The 18,737-nt window shown below is 27.7% G+C and overlaps 3 protein-coding genes across 5 annotated transcripts; 1 reads left to right on the top strand and 2 right to left on the bottom strand.

The window, feature by feature from the left end:
• Nucleotides 1–374: 374 nt before the first annotated feature.
• LOC113373273 (inhibitor of growth protein 4) lies at nucleotides 375–7,548 on the bottom strand. Of its 3 annotated transcripts, none has more exons than XM_026613589.1 (5): nucleotides 7,401–7,548; nucleotides 2,841–3,031; nucleotides 1,783–1,939; nucleotides 1,346–1,620; nucleotides 375–630 (listed from the first exon to the last, which is right to left on the bottom strand). In XM_026613589.1, the coding sequence occupies exons 1-5, from the start codon at nucleotides 7,414–7,416 to the stop codon at nucleotides 529–531; spliced, it is 741 nt and encodes a 246-aa protein (XP_026469374.1). In that variant the 5' UTR covers nucleotides 7,417–7,548; the 3' UTR covers nucleotides 375–528. The 3 variants fall into 3 exon arrangements, with proteins under 3 accessions (XP_026469374.1, XP_026469382.1, XP_026469367.1); XM_026613597.1 differs by lacking the exon at nucleotides 7,401–7,548 and adding an exon at nucleotides 4,306–4,428; XM_026613582.1 differs by lacking the exon at nucleotides 7,401–7,548 and adding an exon at nucleotides 3,096–3,233.
• Nucleotides 3,369–5,341, top strand: LOC113373264 (m7GpppN-mRNA hydrolase). The gene is made up of 3 exons (XM_026613573.1): nucleotides 3,369–3,754; nucleotides 4,299–4,517; nucleotides 4,733–5,341. The coding sequence occupies exons 1-3, from the start codon at nucleotides 3,533–3,535 to the stop codon at nucleotides 5,303–5,305; spliced, it is 1,014 nt and encodes a 337-aa protein (XP_026469358.1). The 5' UTR covers nucleotides 3,369–3,532; the 3' UTR covers nucleotides 5,306–5,341.
• Nucleotides 7,549–9,164: 1,616 nt separating the features above from the next.
• LOC113385901 (slit homolog 1 protein-like) lies at nucleotides 9,165–18,299 on the bottom strand. The gene is made up of 10 exons (XM_026623726.1): nucleotides 17,975–18,299; nucleotides 17,322–17,440; nucleotides 16,887–17,178; nucleotides 16,720–16,808; nucleotides 16,369–16,603; nucleotides 15,112–15,383; nucleotides 14,845–15,041; nucleotides 14,597–14,771; nucleotides 12,238–12,459; nucleotides 9,165–9,446 (listed from the first exon to the last, which is right to left on the bottom strand). Exons 1-10 carry the CDS (start codon nucleotides 18,297–18,299, stop codon nucleotides 9,165–9,167), a joined length of 2,208 nt encoding a protein of 735 aa, XP_026479511.1.
• Nucleotides 18,300–18,737: the final 438 nt, after the last annotated feature.

Here is an 18,737-nt window from a genome sequence, read left to right as displayed (position 1 = left end):
ATTAAAGTTAATAATTTAATTTTTTGTTTGCTTATTATGTAATTAATTATTGAATCATTGTGTTCTAATATTGTTCTTCTTTTATAATAATATTGATTATTTAATTTAAATTTATTCTTCCTTGCTAAATAACATAGAAATTCTAACCGATCATTTGGAAACTGTAAAAAAAATTAAAATCAGTTGACAAAAAAGTTAAAAATTAGATGATCAACTTGTCACTTAAGAATGCCTTTGCCACATTCATAATCTAATTAATAAAATTATAATAATCAAAAATCATTTTTTTAACCTTTTGTTAATTAAAAGGAAAATATCAGGGCGGGGAATTTCAAGCATATATAATTTAGTTAAAACTAAATGTAAACATAATTTCTTTATAATTATCATATATTTATTTCGTTTAACCTTTTATAAATATTAATAAATGCACAATTTAAATAACTATAAATGAATCGAGAAATATTAACAGCAACGTTAATAAGTTATAAATAAATTACAATCAATAATTGTATAAACTAAAATATACTATTTCTTCTTCCTATCCTGAGTACATTTTGGACAAAACCATTTTCCTTTTGGTTTAGTTGTCAAACCAACACAAGCGAAGTGGAACCATTCGATAGGGCACTGGACAAAAAATTAATCAATTATGGAAGTAAATGGGAAGATATACACATACATGAAAAATTGTCTAGAAACAGTAAAAATTTTCCATTCGCAGATTCTTTCACTACTTTTTATTCCTTATATTATAAAGAAAAGTTGCTATTTATAATAAATCCAAATGCAATATCTTATTTACATACACTATTAGAAACAGATGATAAAATTGTTATCTGACAATTACTTAAAAAATAAAGGCAAGTGAGCTAAATGCCAATTAACACGCATTAGAGAAATTTATGTAAAAAATTTCCCACTGCTGTACAGAATATCCAATTCTGAATTGAAAACATATTTTTGGTTACCAATGCATGATATTAGTTTGGCTAGAACGTGTGGATAGAGTGTTAGTTTCAGGATATTTTGTGTTAGTTTCAGTCATGAAGTATCAGAAAATAGATTTATTTGTTCATTCATTATCATTATTGTACTATCATTTGATGAATATGCATATTATTAAACATTGAAATTGAATTAATACATATCTTCTGATAAAATAAAATAAAAAGATGGTCGTTAATTACTCAAGTGAAGTTAAGCTAGACTCACCACTGCATATTATATATGTACATATATTATATATGTACATATATTATATATGTACATATATATATATATATATATATATATATATAGCAAGCAAACATATATGTCATAAATATACTGATATAAGACTTACATCTGGATTATCACATCCTATCATCTCTCCATAAGAAACTTGGTGACAGAGGCAATATGTGGGCTCATTTGGATCAACTGGCATGTCCAATACATCACTTGGGTGAGGTGCTCCATCCAAGGGAGCATCCGTATCTTTTGGACTATCAGGTGTCTTTTTATGTTTTTTGTGAGGTCTTCCTTTGCTATCAGAAGCACTGGCTTCAGCTGCTTCCTCATCAGTAACATGTCCTCTTTTTTTCTTAGCTGTTTTATCTTTGCCTCTTTTGCGGCCTTCTGTAAGTGGAATTAATATTTCTATAAAATACTGTATATCTATGTATTCTTGATGTAAATACTCTTTCATTCAATTTATTGTTAACATTAGAGTCTTTTTATACTGAATATAGTATATTTATTTAATAAACTTGCTAGTAAAACCTAATTACTGTTACTTACTTTTACTTGTAATTTCTTCATTCTTAGTTCTTCCACTCAGTGCTTTATCTTGAATTTCACCTTCAAATCTAGCTAAATCTGAATCTAATCGTCTAATATGTTTGTCAACTAATTCATATGTTTGTATTGCTAATTGCACTTTATCATCACCATATTCCTAAAATAAAATCACATTAAATATTTTCAAAAAATATTAGGTTTAAAAAAGAATTTATGGTTATTATGTTAGTATAATTTTATTAATTAGATGTATGAATTGGTGAAGGTATTCTTAGGTTAACCGTTTCTTAGGTTAACCGCTTTTTGTGAACCGATTATAAATTTTTTTACAGTTTCCAAAGATTCAGTTAGAATTTCTGTGCTATTTAGAAAAGACTTCAAATTATTTAAACAGAATTCTTATTTAATCTAATTAATCTTGGAATATAGAAATGAAAACTATTCCTAGCTTTTATTTCTTAATGATCAACTCATTTCTTTTTGTGATAATAATGAATATTATTAATACTTTTTCAAATTACAACAGTACATATTATGCAATATTTGCATCAAATAGTGCCTAATGATAAGTTGAATGAATTGTAGTACCATGTACTTTTAGATCAGCGGTCGGGAAACTTTCTTACTCATTACCCCAAAATATTTTTGTCTAAACTCATATTACCCCCATGGCAGAGAGAGATTACCCCGATATGGTCAGCTACATAGCAAATACAGTAAATATTAATAGAATATACAAATTTTTCACCCCAGAAAATCCATTTTTACCCCATTTGAGGTAATTTACTCCGTTTGCCCAACCACTGTTTTAAATTATCTTATATAAATGTTAATGATGAGTGCAAAGTTTTCAGGTCTCATTGATCAACTTATTATAAAATATCACACATAAATGTTATTAATGTAATCTCAAAGCAATAAATGTATTATATGACGATGAGTTAAGAAAAAAAGCATTTATTTTGAGGTATATATTGAATGAATGATGCACATTGTAAAGTAACTAGTAATTAATATAAAATGATTCACTTTCAATATTTTATTGTTATAAAACGTACTTTTGCTTTATTAAATAAACCCTGGATTTCTTTTAGTTTTTCCTTTTTGGCCTCACTGGACATCTTAGGAAGTTCTGTTAAATAAGTTTCTGCAATTTCATCTATATTTCGCATAATTGATTGAGCTCTTGAATCCAAATCTCGCATAAGAGTGAAATTTCTTTGAAGCTCGATAGGCAAATGCTCTAAACCTAAAATTGACCGTGTATATAAAATATTACTATTTCATTTCACACAAAATATAATCGTTCTTACTATCTAGATAATGTTCTAAGTATAATGCAGACGTCATTTTAATTAATTTATGTTACACCATAACAGAAACTGAAATTAAAGAAAACAAAAACTGACACAATACGATTAGTTTGTCTACTCTAGAAATTGACATTTCTCATTTTGTTTTCATTTCAACCATAGATAAAAGAAGAGGAAGCCAATGAAGTTGGCTGCAGTTACTATATTAACGGATATTTTCTCGTAGATGGCAATGTTCTCGTTAGTTCTCATAATGTTGGTTATGTTGGTCGATGTTGACAAACATGTATTGAACTGTCAAAGATGATTTGTAAGAGCATATTTAAACAAAATTTTATAGTATTATGTCTTAAAACAGCGCAATTTGTGCATTTTATTAACGTCTCATCGTGTATTTTTAAACCACTATAATTTTAAGTTAGACTGTAGCCGAGATAATGGCTCTTAAGACTTCTACGCACTCCATTCCCGAGGATATTTTGGATGATCTCAGTAGCAGATTTATAATAAACGTACCAGAAGAAGAAAGAAACAATTTAATTCGTATTTGCTTTCAAATAGAATTAGCACATTGGTTTTACTTGGATTTTTATTGTACAGACGAAGAAACAAAATTATTAGCCTGTGGGTTGAGGCAATTTGCAGCCCATATATTTAAGGTAGTATTTTCTATAACATTAGTTAAAAATTGAGAAACCAAAAATCTCACACAAAAAATGTCATTGAAATTGCTTAACCAAAATTAGTTTTCATTGTATATATATTTGCATATGTGTAGAAAATCTTCAAAGGCTATATAAAGCACAAATTGCTTGAAATAAGTTATCGATCTTTAGCAAATATTTCATGAAGAAGTTTTGCAAGATCTTTTTTCACATGTTCGCAAAATATTAGTATCAGTACTAGAAATATAATTACTTATAATACATCGATTCTAAACTCATCAAACAATTATCATTGTTTTTATATAGTTTTTAATTATTGTAATTTTTTTTTTCACTTCAACTATGAACTCTTACCTACACACCTTTTTACATAGTATGTTATGTATAAGTTAAATGCATTAATTTTTATACCAGATTTACTTGCCTTTAATTAAAATTGTTATTCGAGATTGGCAACACTATTATCTGTAATATTTGTCTACATATATATTAATCTAAATGTATTAAATGCTTACTGAGATTAATATTTTATTACCAGCACATACCATTTCTTCAATGCCATCATGCAAACTTAGATGCCGTGTTAGATTCATGGCGAGAGTATAAACTATCTGTTCCAACTTATGGTGCTATCTTACTGAGTGAAAATTATTCACATGTATTATTAGTACAATCCTATTTAGCAAAAAGTTCTTGGGGTTTTCCAAAAGGAAAAGTAAATGAAGATGAAGACCCTTCCCACTGTGCTATAAGAGAGGTTTATATTTTTCATACTTTATTTCTATTTACTACTTACAATTAAACTTATATATTAAATGATTTAATATATGAGTTGTACATGAAATATCTAACTGAAACTAAAATATTTCATATATTATTGTATATTTCAAGACCAAAAAATTACATTTTTATTAATAATCTATCTATATCAAATTTTCAAGTATTCTAATATATGTAATCATGATTTATCAGGTGCTTGAAGAAACAGGATTTGACATTTCAAAACTAATAAATGAGGACGAATATATAGAAACAGTTGTACATGATCAATTTGTCAGATTATATATAATAGGAAATATATCAAGAAATACAAAATTTCAGCCTAGGACTCGTAATGAAATCAAGTCTTGTGAATGGTTTCCTTTAAGTGATTTGCCATCTAATAAAAAAGACATGACGCCAAAAATAAAAATGGGTGTAAGTGCAAATTCATTTTTTATGATTCTTCCATTTATCAAAAGAATTAAAAAGTGGGTGTTTGATAAAACACAAAAGAAAGCACAAAACTGCAAAAGACATCGTCACAAATCTATGGGTGATTTTGATGTTCTAGCAAATAAAATAAAAACTGGAACAAGTTCCAATGATAATGATATTACTGTTCCATTAAAAAATTTATCAATCAAAAAAGATAAAAATGCTAAACCAAATTTCAAGAGACAATTATTCAACAATAATCAAACAATTTTAGTTCAAGAAATAATCTCACCGTTGTGGTTGAATTTTAAATTTAATAAGCAAGCTATATTAGATTCCATATATTGATTTAATATATAATTTCTTTTTAAATAAATTTAGAAATTGTTCTTTTATGATAAATTTTATCTTGGTTTTAGCAGCTGTATTTTTAAAATATTGTTAACTTACTTTTCTGTTTTTTTTTAATTTTAATTAAACGATTTAAAAAGATTTTTTTTTCTGTAAAAGTTATAAAATGCCAAAAACATGATAATGATAATAAAAAAATACTTGAAGATTTTTTTTATTTTCAGAATGTATTTTTTTAAAATGAAGCAAATTTATTCAAAAATTCTAGATTGTTACAATTCACAATTTAGTATATCTAATATTATTGTTCCAAGTTGTATGTATTACAAATTTATTTTTTATTACTATTTTATCTTATGATCAAAGAACTATATATGAAAATTATTATGTTGAGCAAATATTTAAACTTTGGACTGCAAAGGTTCAAAATTGATAATTTTTTCTGTGAAGAACTTGTTAGTATTTATTGTTTACATGATTTATGGTATGTCCAACTTAACTTTATCTTCAATTTAAAAGAAAAAAAAAATACTTTCAAAAAGCTTATAAATTTTTTGACCCATTTATGATGTAAATATTGAATTATCAATAACAACTGTACTTAAAATGACTTAACTCGAAAATGAATACACATTTTTTTTTCAATGAGAACCATTTGTTTAAAATATGAAAAAAAAAGTATTTCTTTTTCTGAAATTGTTCTGATTTTAAATATCAAAAAAACAAAAAAAAAAATAGAAGCTGTGTTGAAAATATATTCAACAACTATTTATTCAGAATTATGCACAGCTGTTTAACTAAATATTTATGAATTATATTTAAGAAAGTATTGCAGTCTAAATTTAGACTACTTAAGTTATGTTTTTATGGGATTTTTTAAAAGCAATAAACAAGCAAATAATAATTTACTATATTTTTTTCAAGTTATTAAATAATGCCTTATGAATACAGAAAAAAATTAAAATTAAAAACAGTCAAAAAGTTAGAATTCTACCGGGTGATGAAATGGAAAGTATCAAAAACTAGGTACTTTACCATACCCCTGATTTTAGCCCTCCAAATAATATGAAAAAAGAAAAGATTATTTATCTAGAATGACATATTCACCATTTTTAGATATTCTCGATTTATATTAAATAATAAAAATCTAAAATTGGGGAAGAGCGAAGCTTATATTAATGAGTAGTATTTACAGAAGACTGGAAAAATTTGAAGAAAATTAGTCCAGTTGAGATATCGTATCAGAAAAGACAGATTCGAGAAAAATACTTTTAAAATATCGCGAAGGAAGTAAATAGAGATAAATAGGAAGAATTATCATAGTTACTCAATACATTTTCATTAAAATTCTTAATATAGAAGAACAAAAACGAAATAAAAGCTGCAAATTTTAATCACAGTTACCCAAAAATAAGTCAAACATATTGTAAAATAATGAACGAGGTAATGCAAGTATTCAACATACTAAATAAACGCGATTTACTTTGTAAGTTTGCAGAGAGACTAATGATGGAGACGTCTCGATAGTGTTATTTGCAAATGAGGGCATAACTGTTTATTCCTTTTATGACTACCGTATACAGGGTATACGGAAATAAAGGATATAAGTGAAAATCTCGTGCACCGTATTACGGATCCAAAAAGATTGATCAAATTGATGTTTTCAATAAACTTCTAAAAAGTCTAAACAATTGAATGGTAAAATCATGATTATAGGCACGTCACCGTAATTAATTTTAATATAAAATAAAAATAATTTTATACTCTCAATTCAAAATAATATGTTGTCATTCCCAATAAATATAACTAAAGATGAAAATACGTATTAATTAATTAATATCTCAAGCTTTTGAACGTACTTAAGATAATCACGAAATTGCTAACTCCTCGAAAAATGTGTTTTATTAGAACTCTATTTAGCTATACAGTTTATTGTTTAGCGGTTACTTGTAAAATAATAATAATAATAAATAAATTTACGTATAAAATTAAATTAAATACACTTGACGGCGCTTAAAAACAAAATAAAAATTTTTAAAGCGACTATGCATTAGCTTACAAAGTCGGCAATAATAATAAAAATTAAACTTACCGTTAACGTATCGCATAAAATCCAAAATCCTCAGGAAAGTAGGGCTGACCAGTGTAACACCTTAAGCTGGTCGACAACAAAATCACACTGTTCATTGGTACACTTGTGTGAAATGATGATTTACTGTCCGTTTTTCAAACTTAGAATAAAAATAAAGTTACCACCCCAGATAAATAAGCATTAATAAGGTTACCACAACAGGCCGTTACCTCTACCTCCTACTGCTGACATCTGTGCGATATATATCTTTACAACCGTTTATATGCTGAAGAGATGTTAAATTTTCAAATATTAATTGGATTTACAAGTGCTTTTACAAAAAAAACTAGTGGTATGAACTCATATGCAAAAATTGCAGATGAGCATTTATTGCTTTTCAAATTTTAAAATGCTTTAAATTTCAATAAGTTTCTTAACATACAAAACAACTGTTCTTACCAAAATATTCAGTTTAGTTACCATTATCTTTATCGTCATACAAGTTTGCCTTAAAATCGCCAAAAAATATTTTTTTTAATAATCAATAATGAAGATAAAACTAATCAGCACGATTTCCAATTGATATCCGAATAGTTATTGAATTTTCAAAATTTCTCTTTCAACTAATTTTACATTATATGGAACGTATAATTTTATTAAATCTGGTAACATTATGTTTTTTAACTTCCCGAAGGAGAAGTTTATGTTTTCATAAAAAAATCCTATTCGCTCATTTTATGTTTTCTCGGCGTTTCAAGCCATTCTGAATCGAATGAGACCAAATTTGGAAAAAGTATGTGTGCGTGTGTGAACAGATTTTTTGCTGCAAATTGACGTTTTCTCAAAAACGGCTGGACCGGTTTCAAAAATTTAAAAGCTATTCGATGTATTTCGATGAGGACTGGCGTTTCTCAGTTTTGTTCGACGATCGGCCAAACCGTTTCTTTGTAAATCGCAGAAAAGTGAAAAAAATTTTGTCCACGTTTGAGTCCGCAATTCTGAATCGCTTTCGAAAATTCAAAAACCGTTCGAACCGTTGGGAATCGTGCTGATTAGTTTTTGGTAGAGATCGGCCGGGCCGTTTTCTTGTAATAAAGTGTTAAAAAACATTCGACAATTTTTATGATTTTTTTTGACGGTGGATACCATAGTCTTATAGATCATACTAAAATATCACCGCCCTACGACAAGTCGTTTAATTTTAAAAATTCTTCAAAGTTTGCAAAAATTAGTATAATTTTTTTGGCATTTGTCAAAATTAGACTTTTCATCGACGTTCGCTCAAATACGCCTGCGATTTCAGAAATTTAAAAGCAATTTAATGTATCTCAAAGAGGACATCATCAAAGATTTTACCAACCCTTTGAGAGTTGATTTTAATTTTGAAGATGTTGATAAATTTGTATTTTTCTTGGCTTGGTATGAAGATTAAATACAATCTATAAAATACGTGCATTATATTGATTAATTTCATTTATTAAACGCAGTAAATTTGCATTTGAATACCCAGCCCCTTATTATCCAACCCTACCTTGTACTTGATGCAATTCCTCAAATTACATATATAAAAGTTAATTAAAACTTATCAATTTGTGACTATTAATCTGAAAGATATTTTTACAACAAGTTAATCACAATCGATACGAAAATTGATGGCACAGAAAAAAGTATGTAACAAAAATAATTTATTTTTTCATATGTACATACTAATATATACACATAAGATATCTAAGATATATATCCTTGTATATATGTATTTACACATTATTGTGTATAATTACAATCTCATGATGAAACATTTGATGTGTTATTCAACTTCACGTAATATGCATGGCACGTTTTACGGTGTCGCTTCAATAATTTTACTATTACAATAGTTACAATAACACCCATAACAGCTATTGAAATAACACCCAACATACCGATAATTATCATACTTTTTGTTTTTTCATAATTGAAGTCTTTTACTTGCATATTCCTTATCACCTGAGCGCACCTGGCATGCGGTCCAGGAACACTATGACCAGCCAATGCAACGCATACTGTGTATGGACCCTCCAAGAATCCCTGCATATAAAAAATTTAAATATTAGTCAAAATGTTTTTTGACTTGGTTCTTGCATGAAAATGATACAAAATTTGATTTTCAAAAAGTAGGATTAACTGATAGTTTGTTTTGCGAAACCGGGCGAGCAGTTTCTTTAGAATTAGCAGAAAAATGCAAAAATTTTCGGCCATGTTTTTGCAAAAAATTCTTAACCGATTTTGAAATTTAAAAACCAATAGAAAGAAAACAGAATAGTTTTTTGCAAAAATTGGTTCGACCGTTTCATCGTAATTAAAATTTAATAAATATCAAAAAGCTTTTTTTATGATCCATGATAATTTACATGGCATCCATGGTTTAAATAAACTTAAAATATTATAGACCTATGGAATAATAAACAGCGCTTTCAGGATATATTTGTTTGAACAATATCAAGTGGAAAACTAGTTTTAGTAAAAGCGAATATTTTATTCTCAAAATAAAGGTTTGAAACTTTATCTTAATAGATATATCTCGATTATTATTAATGTGATATTCAAGCAACTTCCATTAAGGCAAAATGCCGCTTGCATCTAGTTTTAAATTGTATTTCAATTAGTCAAATAAAGATGCAACTAAAAAGAGTAATGCAAATACATATTTTAAGGGCCCGCGGGTAAGAAGATCCGCTGCTATCTCAAAAACAAGTAAAGTATAGAATTTTTTAATGATATGTACTATTTTAAAGTAGAAGCAAAAGATGTGTAATTACCTATCACCTTAACCCTCCGTCGGTCGGATATTTTTTCACCTTCGAACGGTCGGAAAGGTCTGGCTGGACCACCATTCATTTTACATGCATTTATATGGGATAAATGAGTTTTTGGTGTCTTATATGTTAACGATTATTAGTAGTAAATATTTATAGTTTTGATTTTTTCTGTTTCTTACCGTCTTTTGCATGTATTGAGCTTGCTTATAATAAAAAAATATATATTATATTATATAAAAAAATCAAAGATATAAAAAAATCGTTGCTTTTTTTATTATTTTTATTTGTCTGTTTTATATCAATGAAAAACAATATTTATTCTTTTTCGGCTCCTTCGAAATGAATGTGAAATTCAAATGAATACGAAATGAGGTGCGTCGCCTTTGAAATAAGCTGTAAAATTCAAGTTGAAAATATAATTTCACTACAGGTTTGCCAAAAAAATTTCGAATGCAGTACTACGGGTAGAAAAATTGTTGATAATGTGCGCATTACTCATCCGATTTTCAGAGTTTGTGATTACCAATAAGTTTGATAGGTTTTCCAGGAATTCTCGTCATGAAAATACTAACATTCATGTTACAACCATGTACCAATCAATATCCATAATAGAAGTATTTTTTTTATTTTTTGGTTTTGAGCTCTTTTATTCAAGAATATGAAATCAAGATTAGAAACAGTGTGATATTTGTCAAAAATGTGCTGTCGAGAACTATGTATCTATTATAATGTTTTATGTTATCCTATCTTCATTAAGATAAATTTGTAATTTTAAGTTGTAAGTTGGTACCAAGTCCAGCATTTATATAAAACTTATAAATCGACCCATATTCGTACAATAAGAGTCGAATCAGATAAAACTGATTATTATTGAGCGGGAGGTTAGTTGCGATTAAACCGCCAACAAGTACAGACTAAACTATCAATACTCAATCATGTAAGTTATAATTTAAAATAAAGCCAATAAATCTTAAAAAGTGTTTGTTTTTACATATAAAGAAAAGAACCAATAATTAATACCCATCAAAGTGAAATTTGTATTTCGCATAGGTTAAATAATTTGAATAGTAATTAAATTAAAAGTTAAATAACAATCGAAAATTAACTTGGACAGACCACATAAAAAGAATGAAAAAAAGATAGTCGCTCTAACAGGAGTACTAAAGAGAATACACTACTTTGGAATAAAACATAAAATTTTAATACTGAAAGCGCACATAATGCCTATAATCGTGTATGGAATTGTAACATGGAGTCCAACCACAAATAATATAGAAAGCATTCAGAGAATAATAAATAAAGTAACAAAAATAACCTATAATCTCCCCTATTTCACACCTACTAAAGAAGTTCAATATGTAACAGACAACCTACCATTAAATAAAATTATTAAATTAAAAAAGTGCATAAGATTAAACATAACAAAACTAAACATGAAAATTTTCATTTAAAACAAGCAAGAACCAATAAAACGAGCGGAACACTATTTGGAGTGCTATGAAATTATTCAATGGGCTTCCGAAAGAGATAAAGATGACCAAAGAAGAAAATAAAGTTAAAATTCAATTAAAAGATTATTATAAAGATAGAAAAATAAATTAGACCGAAGTTTGAATATACAAATGAATACACATATGTTTGAATTATAGAAAAAGTGATATAAAATGTTTGTAATGACATTTTAAATCAAATAATACTATTGTATAGATGTTTTATACGATCTCTCATACCAGACACTTCCGTCTGTCTGAGATGTATGAAATTTATAATTTCAATAAAAAAATGCCATTATTTCGTAAAATCTATTTAAAATCATCTGCTTGCTTCCAGGCTGTCCTTTTTTACCCCGCTTCTGGGATAAAAATATACAGACGACATAATTGAGAAAAATAGTAAAAATACATATTTCTATAATTAGGAATTAACTGAGAATTTTACTAAATATAAGGTCTGATAGTTGTTTATAGAAAAAAAATTGAAGATCGAATTTTTTTAAAATGCACATATACATTTTAAAAATATTCAATATATTCATCAATCAATAAATATTTCCGATTTACCTGTAATCTGACTAGTACATTGCACGGTGCATCCCGTCGGGCAATAACGCTACCCTGAGCGAGAACCGCAACCCCCAACTCGCAGGAGTCTTTGTCCTGGTTCCTTTCTATTGCCTTCACCAAGGCATCAGTATTTTTGTGAACTGATACCCGCAATCGCAATTCTCCTGCACCGCTGATGGCGGAACTGACAAAACCAATAGTTGAACTTGGAGATTGAGACTGAAAATCGAAATAAAGGCATAAGATTATATTTGATACTATATCTATTTGTTAGATAGAAGAAAAAACTAGCGTGGAGCATGGCATCGTGCCTTAAGGCAAATTGCTGGAACTTCCCGTACCGTGATTAAAAATCTTGGTACGAAACCCAAAAAAAATTACAAAAAATGTGTACCCTCTAAATCTTTATAAAATATCTAATAATTTCATGTACTGTAATGTAATTGACCAAGCATAATCAAATGAAACTAATACAGTAAATACATTATAATATATAGTATTTAAATAGAAAATTACAGATTTTGTACCACTGCCCTTCCCTCATTAATCAACCCCAAATTGTATTTAGTCCCATGTTGGAGCGTTTTCAACGTACAAGTTCAAAGTATAGAAAAAAAACACATACACACATACATCCATCTTTTCTAAGGTATGCCAAAATGTTCAGACACTTCTAAAACGTAAAGATATATAAACATTTTCATTTGCGATTTTTTTGTGATTACTATAACTTACCCTACGGGAAGTTGATAAATTCATTTAAACTTTGTTTGGTAAATGAGAACTGCATAAATTACAATGATGATGTTTGCAAATTTTATATTAATATTAGGTATAAAATTTGTGAAGAATTTCGGAATAACAGAACCCAAATAGTAGCATTATACGGAGAAATATGAACATTAAATTTAATTCAGAGAAGTATTCAGAGAATAAATGAACTCCGTTTCCAGGAACAATAACTAGTAAATTTGAAAACATATTTGGAAATATTTATAGCCCACATTTAGTAAGCATATTGTGCATGAAAATTTGCCCTAATACGCAATTGTAAATTAAATATATTGCCTTTTTTTAAGTAACCTGTGTCACTCTCAATAATGATGTTTGCAAATTTATATTATATATAAAATTTATGAAGAATTTCGGAATAATAGAACCTCATCTTGTATATTGTGCATAAAAATTTCTTCATTTGCCCTAATACGCATTTGTAAACCTAGGTCACTCTCAATGTTGATGTTTGCAAATTCTGTATTATATATAAAATTTATGAAGAATTTTTGAATAACAGAACTTCATCTTGTATATTGTGCATAAAAATTTGTTTACTTGGCCTAATTCGCATTTGTAAATTAAATATATTGCCTTTTTTAAGTGGGCAAAACCGTCTCAGAGTCAATGATATTAATTTACTTCAAAATTAACTTTATATAAAAAATATTTTTTTCAATATATTTAAACTAACAATAATTAATAAAGAGGATAAAATTCTTTATAAAGTATATATATAATGGATTCTTTAACACAAACGCCATAATCTCGTTTATAGCATTCTTCTATTTATAATGATTAATTATCACTGAAAAATATCAATAATTATTCAAACAATTCCGATATATATAAATGATAATTTTTGTATAATATATCAATGTAATGATTTATCAATAAAAATATAGACTTAATTTATGTTTGCAATCAATTCAAATTACTGTTGTTAAAAAATGTGCAGTATATTTATTATCAAATACTTATCTTAAAAGATATCAAAACTGTTTTTAAGTGAATGATGCAGTTTCTAAATATAATATTAGAACCTGAAGGCTAACTATACTATTTCATCACTCTGAAGTTTTATGAGAATGTTCTTGTAAACTTATTTTTTATTTTTCTATATGAATGCAATGATTTATCAATACAAAAATATAGATAAAATTTATGTCTGTTATCATTTCAACTGTAGTATTGTTAAAAAAATGTGAAGTATATTTAATTACAAATACATATTACGAAGATATCAAAACTATTTATTGAAGTGCATAGTGCAATTTCAAAATATAATTTTAGTATAGACTCTATACTATATTAGTCATTATTAGTTATTAGTTATAGTCTCTATACTATAGAGTATAGACTATGACTTTAATACTTCATCACTTTTACGATTTTAGAGAATCTTTACATAAACGTTTTGATGCATATTTGCGGTATATAAAATGTAATCTTGTAATTTAAACTCTTGTATTTCTATAAGTAACAAGAAGAAAATGAAAAAAAACTGTCTCTGTCTTTCAACTATAAAGTGGTTTTAGAAAATTATGACATTGAATAACAAAACAAAAATTCATATTTTTACCTGTTCACCGTTTTTATATAATTGTATAAGATCACTGCATCCGATAGCAAAGTTAACGTCATCACTTGCTTCTTCTGTAGATCTTGTTAATACCAAACAATACCGATAAAAGCCACCTTCTTGGAGATCTAAACTTCCAGGTACTGCCAAAGTAACTCTTCGCCAGTTATCATTACTAAAATAGAATATCACACTTAATTATAATAAAATCATGTAATCAAAATGTTAACACAAAAAAAGTTCTTTACCTTTTGTCAACATCTTTGTTAATATTTTTCTTCGGGCATCTAACTGGATTTGAGTCCAACAAAACTTCATCTATGTGACCATATAATTTCGACTCGTATACGAAAATAGCATCACAAGAAAAAGATGGTCCAGGAGCTATTCCCCATGTTAGAACTACACCGGATTCAGGAGTATAGTTGTATTGATATAGATGTATCTGAAATAAAATAAATAATATTTTACACACAGATAAAACAAAATTTTAAGTATTTATTTATATTACTAACCGATTTGGATATAGGCGGTAGTCCTGGTATTGTGGGCATGACTTGTTTGCCTTCCATAACAATGCTTGTGATTGTTTCTTTATTAGTTATTGGATCATCGTCTATGCCATCGCAATTAAGATCTTCTTCTTTCGTAGAAATTAAATGACCTCCAGAAAGACGAGCTGGAGTTGCGCATATTGCAGAACGTAAACCACGATGATCGCAATTTTGACAATGTCGAAGCCATGATGCGAATTCGCGCATAGTGCATCCACATTCTAGAGGATTGTCTAAAAAGGTAGAACATGATTTTAAAAACTATTCTTGAATAATTTTAAAAGCTGTTTTTGAGGAACTGTCGAACAAGGGGCTGCATCCTGCTGGCTATAGTAAGTAAATAGTAGCACGTATTATACGCCAAAAATTAAACATTAAATTTTAATTGAAGAAGTAACCAGAAAAAAATTTACTTCGTTTCCATGAACAATAACTGGTAAATTTGGAAATCTTTATAGCCCACAGTAAGTACACCACATTTGTTAGCTACCACATTTTTTCGACAATAAAATCTTTAAGTTCTTCAAAAATAAGACATATGTGAAAGGTGTGCTTATGATTTTGTGAATGATCTCTAATTACTCAATGATAATTAAATGATTTCTTAGTTGCTATTTTAAGAAAAAGATTTATATTAGCAAATTCCTTGAAAAATTATCATAATTATAATTGAAAATCAGAAACAAATTAAAAAATTAAGTTGTGACATTATTATATATATTATATATAATAAAGTCACAACTTATTTTTTATATAATATATATATATATATATATATATATATATATATATATATTTAATGTGATACTTAGTATCATAAGCTGAGAGATAACAAGATATAAAAACTTTAAAATTATCAAGTCAGTATCTAGTTACATCTGCAGACTTCATAACAATATAAAAAATACAGCCTTCCAAATCTATTTCATTATTCGCTTGATAAAAAATAGAAAGTTTTGAAAAGTAAAATATATGGAATGCATAATTGATTTATCACATATTGATTAAATTATGCTTCTAAGCAATTGAAGCAAAAAAAAATTGTATTTATTTAAAAACCATGCGTCAGATAGAAGATTCTTGTTTAATTAGGAATCTAGAGGCTTGCTGTTGCAACAAACAAACCTATATAAAATAATATGTCAAAAGTCAACTTAGAACATTAGAAAAGATTGAAACAGAAACATCGAAAAAGACGATTAGTTACAATTTACCCACCTGCCAATTGCAATACTTTTAAATCTGGATTAAGAAGTTTTGGAACACCTTCTTCAACTTTTGCTATATCGTTTTTATTTAGCCACAATTCTTGTAGATTATTTAATGAAACAACTAAGTCAATACTTATTGTTCGTAAATTATTGAAATTCATTTGAAGCACCCGTAAATTTGTCAAACCTCTCAATGACCAACGTGATACTGATACAATTTCATTGTGCGACAAATCTAAAATCTTTAAAAAAAATATTTTTGATCATTCATAACATATATATATACATATATATATATATATATATATATATATATAGACAGTTTTTTTTTGAATAAAGTGTCTTTAAATAATTTTACCTGTAAATCAGAAAGAAGCAAAAATGCTCCATCTTCTAAAACGTCGATAGAATTGTGAGATAGATTCAGCGTTTGTATTTGAGGACATCCTGAAAAATGTAATAATATTTTATAAAAGTGTAGCAGCTTTAAACTAATTCCACTAAAATGTAATTCTAATTTATTACCTGCCAGACATCCACTTTTTACGCTTTTGATGCGGTTATTTTGAAGTAAAAGTACTTCCAAATTTGGCAAATTAGGCATAAGCTCTTCGTCGACATGGCCATTAATTTGGTTATGCGATACATCCAATTCTCGTAAAGTTGGAGAATCGCCCAAAGCAATAAGAGCATCTTTGGTCAAATTATTTTTTCTCAAAATCAGTTCTTCTAAATTGTATAAGCCATTAAACGTACCAGCCGCTATGGCGCGTATCGAATTTTCAGATAAATCGATATGTTTTAAATATCGCAAATTCTGGAATCAAAATATTGATAAAAATATTAACTAACTACTAAGCTTTCAGTTGAATAATGCTAGTTTTTGTTGAATTATTTGTCTAAAAATTATCCAAATATATAAAATTCACAGATAAACAAAATAATCATGAATCTACTTACTTGAAAATCATCAGTGTGCAACTCAGATATTGAATTCTGTCGTAAATCCAATGTTTGCAAATTCATTAAAATAAATAAAGCTAAATAAGGAACAGACTCCAGTCTGTTACCTGCTAAACCTGTAAAAAGCATTTATGATGATCAATAAATATAAGACTTTAACAAAATATAAGAATATATTTTGCAACCATATTAAAGGCAAAGCATATAGTCTTTGATGAAGATGCTTAAAGGATTTCATGAAAAAATCATATAAAAAATTAATTTTTGAGCACTTGAAACAAAAAAAAAATTCCGATAAATTTAACATGATGTACAGATTTCTGTTCGATCCACCAAGAGATAAACATGTTTAACTTGTTCTTATTTTTAACGTTTTTATCCATATCTTAATTTATTGATTAGAACAATTTTTCAACTATTGTATAGAAACAATTTTTCAACTATTGTATATTCATTGTATAGAAAGTATTGACCATTCCATCCAAACAATCAGAAACAGTTGATATATTGTTGGCATATTTATCCAGATGTGATTTCGATCGATTCTTAAAATTTGGTTTACCGTCACAAAAGATTTCTGTTTCATTTTATTAAGTATTTTTTCCAATTGTTTCTTAAGCAACAAATATTTATTTCAAAGTACCACATACCTAAATGATTCAGCTGATTCCTAAAACTAAAAAAGCTAGACTGGTCTAATCCTTGAAGACCAGAAGTTGATGATACGGCCAATCTGGGTACAGAGAGTTGACCAATTCTAGTCGATATATCACCAACATAAGAAGTGTTACTTTCTAATAATATTTCGAGCAGCTCAATTGTTCCATTTGGTAAAAAATATACAGACTCCAACACTTCTTCGTAAAAATTTGGATTCGAGCCCGTGCAATGTAATACCCGGGGAATCGTACATCGGCAGTTTTCTATACTTGGGCATTCTGGTGCAAGAAGATCACTCCAGGCACTCCTTGCCATTAAGAGAAGGAGCAGCAAGATATATGTCGACATGGCGCTGAAAAAAATATTATATTATATTAGTGAAAACATTATTATGTTTAAAAAGTTTATTGATAATCATTGAATTCTCAATATTATTTACTTTCAAGTAAAAGATAACATTTAAATCGGGAAAGTTAGTAAAATTTTGTTTATTATTTTGGATTGGATATAGATGTTGTCTTCTAATAATCAGGCATTGCACCAATAAAAATCGTACGAATTTTTATAAGTTTATTTGATAGTTTGGGTCTATAAAAATAAACTGATGAACTGTTATGTCAGGATCATAACTCTGTACGAATCAGAGACATGGACTCTGAGGAATGCCGACAAGATCTATCTGGAGAGTTTTGAAATGTGGTGCTGGAGGCGAATGGAGAAAATAAAGTAGTGGACTGGCAGGATAACAAATGA

Source organism: Ctenocephalides felis, unplaced genomic scaffold, assembly GCF_003426905.1.
Source record: "Ctenocephalides felis isolate EL2017-DRISC unplaced genomic scaffold, ASM342690v1 CF-g0.4_SCAFFOLD_00845, whole genome shotgun sequence".
In the NCBI taxonomy this organism is placed as follows: domain Eukaryota; kingdom Metazoa; phylum Arthropoda; class Insecta; order Siphonaptera; family Pulicidae; genus Ctenocephalides; species Ctenocephalides felis.
The sequence above is the reverse complement of the archived record's forward strand: the minus strand, read 5'-3'. Positions and strand labels throughout refer to the sequence as shown.

What these genes read in the sequence shown, in the direction of transcription:
- LOC113385901 (XM_026623726.1), bottom strand. Translation starts at nt 18,299, where the DNA reads ATGGCAAGGAGTGCCTGGAGTGATCTTCTTGCACCAGAATGCCCAAGT. An exon ending in TGCTTCTTTCTGATTTACAG is followed by an intron (nt 16,604 to 16,719) that starts GTAAAATTATTT and finishes TTTTTTTTAAAG; the next exon opens with ATTTTAGATTTGTCGCACAA. An exon ending in AAAAGTATTGCAATTGGCAG is followed by an intron (nt 15,384 to 16,368) that starts GTGGGTAAATTG and finishes CTACCTTTTTAG; the next exon opens with ACAATCCTCTAGAATGTGGA.
- LOC113373264 (XM_026613573.1), top strand. Translation starts at nt 3,533, where the DNA reads ATGGCTCTTAAGACTTCTACGCACTCCATTCCCGAGGATATTTTGGAT. An exon ending in TTGCAGCCCATATATTTAAG is followed by an intron (nt 3,755 to 4,298) that starts GTAGTATTTTCT and finishes TTTTATTACCAG; the next exon opens with CACATACCATTTCTTCAATG. An exon ending in CCCACTGTGCTATAAGAGAG is followed by an intron (nt 4,518 to 4,732) that starts GTTTATATTTTT and finishes ATGATTTATCAG; the next exon opens with GTGCTTGAAGAAACAGGATT.
- LOC113373273 (XM_026613582.1), bottom strand. Translation starts at nt 3,132, where the DNA reads ATGACGTCTGCATTATACTTAGAACATTATCTAGATA. An exon ending in TGAAGAAATTACAAGTAAAA is followed by an intron (nt 1,621 to 1,782) that starts GTAAGTAACAGT and finishes TTCCACTTACAG; the next exon opens with AAGGCCGCAAAAGAGGCAAA. An exon ending in TAGGATGTGATAATCCAGAT is followed by an intron (nt 631 to 1,345) that starts GTAAGTCTTATA and finishes TTTTTTGTCCAG; the next exon opens with TGCCCTATCGAATGGTTCCA.